At 36.7% G+C, this 12,826-nt stretch overlaps 1 protein-coding gene across 1 annotated transcript in view; it reads right to left on the bottom strand.

Annotated features, from left to right (window-relative positions):
- Positions 1–12,826, bottom strand: part of LOC106881821 (nonsense-mediated mRNA decay factor SMG5) — a 109,646-nt gene that overhangs the window by 43,010 nt on the left and 53,810 nt on the right. The window contains exons 14-17 of the mRNA XM_052968428.1: positions 9,060–9,551; positions 6,892–6,996; positions 6,202–6,256; positions 4,879–5,008 (exon numbers count right to left, since the gene is read on the bottom strand). Of these exons, the coding sequence (XP_052824388.1) occupies positions 4,879–5,008; positions 6,202–6,256; positions 6,892–6,996; positions 9,060–9,551 (782 nt within the window). The remainder of the gene's footprint in view (positions 1–4,878; positions 5,009–6,201; positions 6,257–6,891; positions 6,997–9,059; positions 9,552–12,826) is intronic.

Genomic DNA, 12,826 nt, shown 5'->3' with positions numbered 1-12,826 from the left:
ATTATTGCTTTCCAACAGTGTACAGCATTGATGTTTTCTGGTAATATATGTATTACAGAAATTGTGGACTGAAAAACATTCTCCACAAATACAGTCTTGTAGTCACAAACTTTGAGATAAAATCATTGCTTAAGAAAGTGTGTATATATATATATATAAATACACGAAAGCGTGGCCGTTTTCGTGCGGGTGACACGTAAAAGCACCCACTACACTCTCTGAGTGGTTGGCGTTAGGAAGGGCATCCAGCTGTAGAAACTCTGCCAAATCAGACTGGAGCCTGGTGTTGCCATCCGGTTTCACCAGTCCTCAGTCAAATCGTCCAACCCATGCTAGCATGGAAAGCGGACGTTAAACGATGATGATGATGATAAATAAAAGGTAAAGTGTGAAGACCCACTTTGGTCATGAATGACCATAGGAATGCACCTAAGAAGTTCTCATGCGAGGCACAAGTCCAGGAAAGGTTGTTTATGGAAAACAGCAGTTGCCCATGCATTTCAGCCTTCCCTCTCTACACCACTGGTGTTATCCAAGAGAAAGACAAAGGCTGATGCAGCTTGGCACCAGTGACATCACAACTCATTTTCACAGCTGAGTGAACTGGAGCAACATGAAAATAAAGTGACTTGCTCAAGAGCACAACACACAGCCCTGTCCAGGAATTGAACTACCTCATGACTGCTAAACTGCTAAGTTACAAGGACATAAACAAACCAACACTAGTTATCAGACAGCAAGGGGGAACAAATACAACCACACACAACAGGCTTCCACAGTTTCCAGCTACTAAATTCACTCACATGGTATTGGTAGGCGTGGGGATATAGTTATAAAAAAAAAAAACATTTGCCCATAGTCCCACAGTGTGGGACTGAACCCAGAAACATGTAGTTGCAAAGCAATCTTCTTAACCATACAGCCATGCTTGTAATACAGATATGGGGTATGGGGGGAAATGTTAAAAAAGAAAAGAAAAACATCCACAGGTGGGTTATTACAAAAGAATGGTCGATCCCTAGCATAGAGGTTCTCTTACAAGTTCTTGAAGGCATTCATACTTAGAATACATAGTGTTGTGGCAAAGCAGAGAGATGGGTGTTAGTTAACCAGTTGTCTAGACTCGACTATCTATCTAGATTGTACCGACAAGAGCAAAAGAATAAGATTCTAGTGTCTGAGCAACCAGACATTTTTACATAATTTATCTTACAGATAGACAGACAGAGATATTGTATCTACAAACATGAACACACACACACATACATACACAACTACACATCTACTTGATTGCACTATTCTGGTAAGTAAATTACAGCTTCTTCGTCTTAATTAAATAATTATTTTATTTAATTATTGTTGAATCAAATAAAATAATTTAATTCACCAAACAAATTGTACATACCCACTGACAGTAGTTATAGCACAGTATATATGGTGTTTTTATTAGTCCTTTTCACACTTTCTTAAGCAATGATTTTATCTCAAAGTTTGTGACTACAAGACTGTATTTGTGGAGAATGTTTTTCAGTCCACAATTTCTGTAATACATATATTACCAGAAAACATCAATGCTGTACACTGTTGGAAAGCAATAATGAAAGTTTTGATCATTTCAAAAACTTTCAAAGTCATACAGAAAAATTCTTCCTTTTATCCATTTACTCTTCCTTCCCTTTTCTCTTGATTTCTTCTTTTCTCTTGTTCATTCTTCCATTCTCTCATTCTTACTTTCATTCGTTCGCTTTTTCTCAGAGTGTGGCTGTGTGGTAAGAAACTTGATTCACAGCCATATAGTTCCAGGTTCAGTCCCACTGCATAGAACCTTGAGAATATGTTTTCTCCTACAGTTTCAGGCCTGACCAAAGCCTTGTAAGTGAATTTAATAGATGGAAACTGAAAGAATCCCGTGTGTCTGTGTGTGTGTGTGCACATGCGTGTGTGTGCATGCGTATGTGTGTGTGTGTGTCCTTGTCTTGACATAGCATGATGGTTGTAAACAAGGATTTCCATCATACAAGCATAGTTTCTTCCTCTCTTTCCTCCACCCACCCACTCCCTACAAATTCCAAAGGCCCTTTAAAATATCACAGCTGCTGCCCTTCCTCATCTAACTAATAAACAAGTCTTTTTTTTTTTTAATTTCCAGCTCCAGACACAAATATTTGGGAGGACAAAGTACAGTTAATTAAATCAACCTCACTACTTATTTTTATCAAAACCAGAATGATGAAAGACAAAAGTTGACACTAGTAAAATTTGGTCTCAAAGCAAATAGGAATATAATTCAAATAATAGTAATATTAATATCAACTAAGAATAGATGCCGACATGGCCATGTTTTAAAGAAGTTTACTTCTCAACTATGTAGTCTCCAGTTCAATCTCACAACATGGCATCTTAATCAAGTATCTTCTATTACAGCCCCAACTGAACAAAGTTTTGTGAGTAGATTTGGCAGACAGAAACTGAAAGATGCTCTTTGTATATATATATATGTATATCGGTTTGTGTGTACCCTAGTCATGACATCATGTAGTGATTGCAAATGAGCATTACTGTCAGGTTTTTGTTTACAGACTTGCATGAAAAACATGTCTAGTTATGGGAAAATATTACCTTGCAGGGAAACAAGCAAAGGTTAATGACAGGAAGGACATCAGAACATGGAAAACAAATTCTGTATGACCCATACAAGAATTGAAAAGTGACGTTAAATAACAATGATGATGAACAACCACAATACTCATAATAATCTAACAAGATTAATTATTACAGCATTAAAAATAATGATTTCCAACATTGGCTCAAGGCCAAAAATGTTGGCAGAAGATGCAGTTGATTGAATGAACCACAGTATATTACCGATACTGAATTCACAAATACTAGAAGAAAAAAATGGTAAAATCTTCCCTGATGCAATTTTAGAATCTGAAAATGTGAGATAACTAAATATTACAAAATACCAATAATTAATAACACTAATATTAACAACAACAATAATAACAACAACAACAACAGCAGCAGCTATAATAAATCATTTGGAATATTCACAAAATTGTAATAATGAATACGATAAAATTAATCCATCATCAGTCGTATCATCACTAGCAATTAGTCAAACAGCTCCATACTCTTAATTTCATGCTATGGACAAAGAAAAAAGAAAAAGAGGAGCATTTCATTAGAATACAGAACTGATGGACTAATTTACATGCCTCCTACACACATGCACACACACAATTAATACGAATGAATGCATGACTAAACAACAAAGCAGAAAGTAAAAGGTTGATGCACTCATCAGACAGACACCTGCAGCCAAAAAAAATAAAATAAATAGTCAAATAATAATAATAATAATAATAATAATAATAATAATAATAATGATAATAATAGACAGCTACCAAATATTCTCTGAGTTATTAAAAATCAAATTCGAAAGAGAAGATAATTTTTAATCACGCTTTTTCTCCAGCACCTGACATTCTGTATTAAATTACAGAAAATTAATTAGGTGATGGTGGGATTCCTAACTCAATTATCTTGCAGAATATGACAAAAACAATAATCATGATTGAATGAGTTAGTGGGGTGGGGATGGGTGAGCTGGGAATGTTCAATTCCTATTGGAAAATAACAACGGAGGTCTTTTAATTTCTATGCCTCTTCCTCGCCGCCGCCGTCGCCAAGGCCACCACCACCACCACCACCACCCCACGCTCATGCAACTGACAAAACGACCCAAGGGAGGTAACTACTATTTTCCCTATGGCCTGAAATAACTTGAACGAAATGAATGGCGAAAGAGGAAAGAAGAAAAATAATTTTTTTCCTGCCTCTCTCTCTCTCTCTCTCTCTCTCTCCAAAGCAACTTAAAAGAAAAACACAAAACGAAAACGAAGTAAATGCACACAAAAACAAAATAGTCTTGATAGAGATTATTTGTAGCATTTCAGTTTCATCTAAAATCAGTTTATCAATCCAATTAATGAGACTAGGGTAGCTGGTGGGAGATCAGAAAGCAAAAATCATGAAAAGTATTAACTTGTTACTTAAAGACAGACTATTTTTTATACATTTATACATGCAAGTGCCGAAAAGAGGTATTAAGCTTTCGGCAAACTGCGTCTGTGCTGCAAGTTCAATTCGTGGTCATAGCATTTCAATTTAATTCAGTTCTGTTATTCTTCACCCTTATGGTTTCTGATCTTAGTCAAAATAGCCTGGAGAGAAAGGAACACTGTCAGCCTAACTTGACTTTCGCATATATTATGAAGTGAGCCACTATGTGGACGGGTAGCTCAATCTGCAAGAAACAACAGCTAACTTACTCTCAAATCACATTCTGCCAGCTTTACAAAAGGAAAGGGTATTGGAAAATGTAATCTGAGATAAACTATATATATGAAAAGGTGAGATGGTCATTGTTAGAATGTCTGATCATAAGTCTACTCAACCTGAACAACCAGGTTCAAGCAACTGTTACAATATAAAGCTAGCAGCTACAGGGCTATTTTCCATATCCATATGGCTAACCATAAACACACACAACTGAGGCTTACAGATAGACGTTGAACTGTCAAAACCTGAGGTTTTCTTGCCAAACACAGTCATATAAACACACAAATTACTAGCAAACATGGCTTTGTGGTTAAGAAGTTTGCTTCCCAAGCATTGTGCTCAGCAGAACCCTGTGAATAATATTATATTATTCATGCTAGCATAGCAAAAATATCAAATATATATATACATATATATATATATATATATATATTTTTTTTTTTCTGTATACTAACTTAAAAGCTGCCCGATAGGGTGGCTTTTAATCTAGCTCCTGATGGAATAATCAGAAAAGAAAATGTATCAAGCACCTACCTGTGCACAGGTTGTGATCACGCTGGCATGACACTTCATCCAATCACACAACACTTTAACAACATGGAGCAAGCCTTCGTTTTGAATTACTTCAATGACATGTTGTAAATGTAGACGGTCATTTTCATTCCTGAATAAACAAAATATATAATTCAGTTTATATTTGTGTGTGTGTGTGTGTGTGTGTGTGTGTGTGTGTGTGTGTGTGTGTGTGTGTGTGTGTGTGTGTGTGTGTGTGTGTATACATACACACACACCATATTTATTCATGTGTAGGTCACACTATATTTGATTTTAACTGATAAAGACTTATACAGGAGTGCATCTTATAGACAAGTAAATACATATATAATACCAAAAAACAGAGGAAGAAACCAAAAGGAGATACAATATATATATATATATATATATACATATATAGCAAATGGCTCTTTATTATTCTTTAAGTAAATAAATGGAAAATTAGCAAAACAGGAACCTCCTTGTTTTAAAGTACCACATATGATTTTTTTTAATGTTATGATAGTGTTTAATGAACTCTTCCTCATCATCATAGTCGTTTTACATCCATTTTTCCATGCTTGCATGGGACAGTTGAGTGTTCTCCAACAGAATGTCTCTCCACTTATCATTCACTATCTTATGATCTACAGCAACCGTAAGTCAGTTTGTACCACTTCTACCAATGTTTCCACAGTCTACCTCATCCACAAGTTCCTTCCACTTGAATTTCTTAAAACTTCTATATTTAAGTGTCACCCTCCATATATATCACATATCTGTACCAGTGCAATCTTGCCCCTTTACACACTACATCTGCCTCCTCTTATACCTAGCTTCTCTTTCAGTTCATTTGTGCTCTGTCATTCACACACACACAAATATGATACATCCAGGGAAGTGAACTATATTTCTTTCTAATCACCACTCATCCTATGTAGCCAATGCCCATGTTTCACTACCATACAGCAACAACTTTAAGCACAAGTAACAGGCAATCTACTTTCATTAAAACAAAGAGAAAATCCTGTTGTTATTCTGGCTACAATGCCCTTGGAGAAGACACTTCCATTCCAAATTTGGCCACCTAGATAAAAGAATGCCTTATGTTGCTCAATGTTGATTGTTTCCAATCTTCTATGAAAAAAAAATTTGGGCCATGGGAAATATTACCTTGCTTGGAAACAGATGAACATTGGCAACAGGAAGGGCATCTGGCCATGGAAATTTGCCTCAACAAATTCCATCTGACCCATGCAAGCATAGAAAAGTGGATGTTAAATGATGATGAATATGAAATACTGATGAAATTAATATCTTTACCTATCTAACTGGGTATCTCCTTCAGCATCTGTTTCACTCAGAGCGCTAGACAATTCTGAAAAGAAAAGCAATAATTACATGAGAAACAATCACTCAAAGAAAAGAATGATAAAAAAGAAACAGAGTTTACAATTCTGAGAAATGCTAATAAAGTGATTAGTCTGAGTCACAATGATGAGTGTTGTACAGAAGATGTAAGCTCCCTGTGAGCCAAATCAATATCAATGATTTGATTTTGATTCCTGTCTTATATCCCATTCAATTCATGGATCACAAGAATCTTAATTTCTCAAGCACTTATTGAAATTCAATACTATCAATCAACTATAGATGGATAATTTTGCTTCCAGAGATGTGTGAATTAGTTTGGAAGACGCACATGGCAAAGATATATTCAAATGAGGTTAGAGCTAAAGACATTGGATTACCAAAGTCAAATGGACAAAGGACTGAGAAAAATGGGAAGATGCCACACTGCAAAACTGTGCAGATTCTCTATTAACTGATAACTATTTTACAAGCTTATGGGTCTTCTTCATATCCTGTTCTCTGATCTGCACCCCATGAGGTATGCAGCTTTTCAATACAAAAATTAAATGCAAAGAAATAAAAAGCGAAATAAGTGTTTTCAACAAGTATCATTGAGTTAATTGAAAAAATGGTTGTAAATAACTAACTGGAATTTCTTACCGGTATCTGTAGGTCCACGGCTTGTCTCAGTATCAGTTTCTATCACAAAATCATGAAGCTTCTGAGTTATTTCAGCAGAATGCCAATCTTCTACAGAGTTATAACCTAGTAGATTATGAATACAGAAATTATCAAAATACCAAGAGACATTTTTGGATATGTTTTGCAAAGAAAAAAAATTTCCAGTCAACTGAAAACACCAGATTCAACTAAGTCATTGATAATATTTTCCTATTTACAACTAAATGTTATTATTAGCACTGTGTATTTCGATCCACCTGGGTCACATTCTTGATAATAGTGTCTTGATTATTCTTCAGAGATTCATTTAAAATGCAGTTAAGTCTTAAAATAAGAAATTCTTTTTGATGCCAAAGACAGTATGAGGGCTATTAACTGTCTCAATTAACTATATAACTACTAAAAATATTTCTTCTAATTATATACAACAAAAAAAAATACATGTGGAACAATGGATACTTCTTTGTACTGTTTCACTGCAAACTTTGCTAGAAGGAACGTAACTAAAACAGCATTGAATTGCTTGAAACAAAACAAATACATAAATAAGGGTAGTTGAGAGGATTGCAAATTCCAAAACCAATTCTCTGCTAGTAATAACCACGCCTCTAATGAGTCTCATGGGCTATGGTAACGCTTTTAAAATTAAAGGACATATAACTTTATTACATTTCCCATAAGACACATACATAAGAGCATAAATATTTAGAAAACTTTGAGAGCAATCATGGAACAAATTTTTACTTTCAAAAAGTGGTTTGATGATAAATAATTCTTCTTTGTTAATCACATGAATTTAAGTCACATAATTCACACAATATTTTCTTGTCTAAAGACATTAAAATTGCTGCAACATTTAAATATCAGAAGTCACCAGATCATTATCATCATCACTTAATGTCTATTTTCCATGTTGGTATGTGTTGGACAATTTGACAGGATCTGAAAAGCCAGAGGAGTACATCAAACTCTGATGTCAGCTTTAGCATGGTTTCTATGACTGGATGACCTTTCTAATGCCAACCATTTTAGAGTGTTCTGGGTGCTTTTTACATAGTCCTAACACTAGTAAGGTCACCAAGTAACTCACAAGATCTCTCAATTGAATGGAGGGTAGTATCGAGGAAGGTGGCTTTATACCAGGTGATGAGAGATTATAGCATGATAAGAGGACAGGAACAGGGTGAGATACACAGTTACCCCAGTTGGAAAAGATAAAGGATGGTAGTGAAGATGTATCAGCAACCTCTATCTTTCCCAACTGGACAACCAAGTATCTCTCGTACACATCTCATAAAACTACAGATTTGCAGATTGCTCAGACCTGCATCTCACCAATGTTGTTTTTATGCCCAGAAAGCTTTGCTCTCCAGGCTACTGATGTTGTCCAAGGGAAAGATGATGATACAAGTGCCAATACTTGGCACCAATGTTATTGCAAGTATTACCATCAGAATACAAACAGCCTAAACAGATGTTACAAGGTAGTCTGTCTGACCATGCATTTGCACATACATGTGCAATCCTGGACAAGATTTTTTTGAGTAAGACATGCTGTTGTCCGTAAATGCAAGTCTCTCCACTCCATACCACTGACATTTACCCAAGAGAAAGGCTGCTGATTTGGTGTCACTGTTATCATAAGCATTGCTGTCAAAATGCAAAGGATCAGAACAAATACTGCATAGCAATTTGCCCACCTCTCTAAACAATTCTGACAATCCACTAACCTGGATTGGTACTTTATTATTAACCTCAAAATGATGAAAGGCAAAGTTGACCATGGAAGAATTTGATCTCAGAACACAAAGCCAGAACTGAATACTGCAAGGCTGTCTCTTCAATGTTCTAATGGCTCTTCCAAATGTAACACATCACTAACAAATATCGCAAAGGCCTTTCACTTGCAAAGCTTTGGTTTTGCAAGTTTCTTGCTAATTTTTAGCTTCTTTGTTGATATACATTACTCACACACACACACACACACACACACACACACACACACACACACTGGTTTCTGCACAATAACTACATGATTACATATGACAGATCAACCTAAAAAAAAAAGTTACTAAAAGAAGAAAGAAAAGCTACTCCAAAAGCAAAGTCAGTCAAGAAAAAAAAAAAAAACAGAAATAAATACATACCAGAAAGCATCATATTCTTCAGTTCATAGTTATTGTCTTTGTATGAAGTGTAATCCACACTGTTATCTGATGTGCCCACTTTGGAGTTTTTAAGATTGAGCTCCAATTTCTGTCCAAGGAATGTTGCAGATGTAGACAAGAGTTCAGTAGAAAAATGGACAAGACTGACATTGGTGGCAGCATCAGTCCAAATATTAGAGTTGCAAGAATTTGAATGCCTAATGTTCCAGCTACCATTAACGCCAGAAGCTGCAGCAACAGCTTCAGCTGCGGCTGCAACTGCAGCAATGTTGGAACGAAAATCGATTAGTCCTGCGCCGTTTGTCAAAAGCTGGTTATTTTTGCCAGTTAATGAGAAGTTTGAGGGCAAATCCTGCCCATCGATCAGTGTGTCAGAGAGATCAGAATCTGAATCATGTTCCAAGTAACTGCCAAGGTCATCGTCAGATTCCTCGGTTAACATATCATCCTCTTCAATAATGTCTTCACCACCTGAAATCAAATAAAATACAGATTTTGAATCATTTCAAATGGGAGGGGAGGGGGAATGATTACAAAATGGATAATTATGAAATAAGTGTCAATTTAACATTTTTATGATGGACTTTCCCATGGGTTTCATATGAGCATCCTGATGTTCAATCAAAAAACAATTTATTAGGAGGAAAGAAGACAGAACCCTGGTACCCACACAGAAATGGCATTGCTGGATAGACAGAAAAGGAGTAGGTATAAGGTCCATACACTGCACTGAATATAAGCTATGGATGTAGAGCAATCACAGGCAGACTAAGCTTCATACGTGATAGATGCACTGAAACAGTATGTCCCATGAACACACCAGAAATAGAACTCCTTGAATGCCCAGATGGCTCACTAGAGATAGTTGATAGTTTTTGCTACATAGGAGATGTCATCAGTAAGGGAAATGGTTGTTGTGAACGTATAGTAACCAGGCTAAGAACAGGTTCGAAAAAATTTAGGGAGCCACTACCATTGCTGGCAACAATGGTCTTTTCCCACAGAGTGAAAGGCAGATTGCATGATGCTTGTGTTTGACCTGCAATGCTGCATGGTAGTGAGATATGAGCCTTGAATGCAAAGGACTTGGAAAGAAATGAAACAACCATGTGTTATTGGATATGTAAATATGCCTCAACATAGCATAAATGTGCTGAGAGACAGATGGGCATAAGAGGAATCAGATGCAATGTGCAAGAAAGAAGACTGCACTGGTGCAGACATATAATGAGTATGGATGAGAACAGCTGTATAAAATACTGATCACTTATGTGGCTGGAGCCTGTGGACAAAGAAGACTCAAGAAGACATGGGATGAAGCGGTGAGTCCTGAGCCAAACCCACAGTAAGGAAAACAGTGGCCTTCCTATCCCCTCTCCTTGGACCACCAAATAATCACTCCTCATGCACTATGTCTCTATCCCTCTACTCTGCTCCTGACAATGGTATCTTCGTTATAACTTTGCTGCTAGCATCCCTCTAGCCTCCACAACTCAAGCACCACATCCTTTCATCCCTTCCCAATATTTACAGAATGCTGTCCACCTACCTTCCTCTTACCCACTTCCCCTATCTCTACCCTCGTACACTCCTGTAAACCCCTACCCACTACTACTCTTCCTACCTGAGATGCCACTTGGGCACCTCATCACCACTGTCTATTTCTTTGAAGGTACTACCAATTCATTCTTACTCTCTCTCCTAAATGTGAGTAGACATGTAACTTCTCCACAAGAACTTGCTCTGCCCCAACCTCGCATACTTTAATTCCCACCTAACACAAAGACGCTTCACCAAACACCTTGGATTTGTAGACTTGTGAGGTACATGGTGACCTCAATACTGCTGGTAACATGAAAAAAGCACCAAGTACACACCGTAAAGTAGTTGGCATTAGGAAGGGCATCCAGCCATAGAAACCTTGCCAAAGCAGACACTGGAGCACAATGCAGTTCTTGAACTCATCAGATTTTTGTCAAACCATCCAACCTAAGCCAGCATGGAGCATGGATGTTAAATGACAATATGTACACACACGCAGCTCTGTGTGTGTGTATGTGTGTGTATACACACATACACACAGGTGCATGTATGCACACACACACACACACACACACACACACAGGTGTATGTACTCATACACAGAGGTGCATGTTTACACACACACACACACACACACACACACACACACACACACAGGTGTATGTACACACAGGTGTGTGCGTATACACACATACACAATTCTTTTATATATTTCTATCAATTCATCTTTCTATATTAAAACATTTTTGGCTCATAATGAGAGCAACAGCTTCCTGGTTCTATCAGAAACACTAGCATTACCTTAAACATTAAATTCATTAAAGTTCACATCATGGAAGATTGTGACATGCAAGATACTAGAAGCAATAAGCACTTCCGCTAAGGAAATCATTTTCATAACAAAAGAAAAAAGAAAAGAAGAAAAAATACACACTGTATAAAGGCATGACATCAATAGTGTAATTCACTTCCTAATCAGTGAATCAAGAATGTAGGCTAATATTTACAATATTTGTTTTAAATTCTTCAGGAGGAAAAAAAAATGTTTGTGTTCTTTAACAAATAATAATAGTTTGACAAAAATGAAATAAGAAGCTGTGGAAAAATAAATAAAATGGAAATCAGTTTAGTGGCTGAAGGCAATAAAAATAATAAGAAAAAGTGAACGAAAGGATTGTACTGAATTTTTGAAAGTTTAGAAAATTAGGAACAAAATAAATAGATAAGTTGTTTTTATGTTAGTAAAATGAATTAGTTTAATGCTTTGCATACTCCCCATCAACTTCCTCTCTTAACTGTGTCAGATTAATAGTCATGAAATGTAAGTTCGTGAAATAAAAATAATTAAAGGTGATATAAAATCTTAAAAAAAAATTCAAAAATTCAAAAATTTCAAAAAGTAAAAATTATTAACGGAAATCATAAAAGAAGAAGGAAATTAAAAGAGATAGGCACAGGCATGACTGAGCGTTTGTCAAGTTAGCTTTCCAACGATGTGGCCTCAGGTTCAGTCCTACTGCATGGTACCTTGAGCAAGTGTCTTCTTATTAGTCACCAGTCAACTAAAGCCTTGTGAGTGGATGTGGTAGATGTGTACTGAAAGAGGCTCATAATGTGTGTGTGTGTGTGTGTGTGAGAGAGAGAGTGTATGTGTCAATTTGCATGAGCATGTATATGAGTTTGTTTACATTTGCACCTCTTTGAAAATTGCGAGCTACAAGGGGTGATATTGTTATTTCTCCTGTCAACCAATCATCTGCTGGCTTTGTGCCTTTGAAGATGTGTGAAATAAGAGATTCCTTACTTGTTAGAAGAAAAAAAACCCAGGTAAGAGTTAGCAAGGGAAAGGGCATTCAGCTGTAAAACAATGTCTCAATGAAATATTTGTCTAACCCATGCTTGCTTAGGAAAATGGACATAAAAATTATTAAACAACAAATGACTACATAAGGAATTGCAGAGAGTGGAGAATGAGGGATGAGAGAGGAGGAATGTGGGAGCATAGCGGGCAGATGAGGCAAGGAGGAGAAAGAGGATGGGGCTAGAGGGGGAAGGAGAGGTATGTGAAAGAGAGAAAGAAAAGAGTGAGTAGGGGATGGACAAAAGGGGAAAGAGGGAGAGTGATCACTGGAGAGAGGTATAGGAGACAGAGGAGAGGTGATGGGGAGAGGGGGAAGGGAGGGAGAGCGCGAGGGAGGGAGAGC

The sequence above is a fragment of the Octopus bimaculoides genome, chromosome 6, assembly GCF_001194135.2.
Source record: "Octopus bimaculoides isolate UCB-OBI-ISO-001 chromosome 6, ASM119413v2, whole genome shotgun sequence".
Lineage (NCBI taxonomy): Eukaryota > Metazoa > Mollusca > Cephalopoda > Octopoda > Octopodidae > Octopus > Octopus bimaculoides.
Note: the sequence above shows the minus strand (reverse complement) of the source record. Positions and strands in the feature narration are given on the sequence as shown.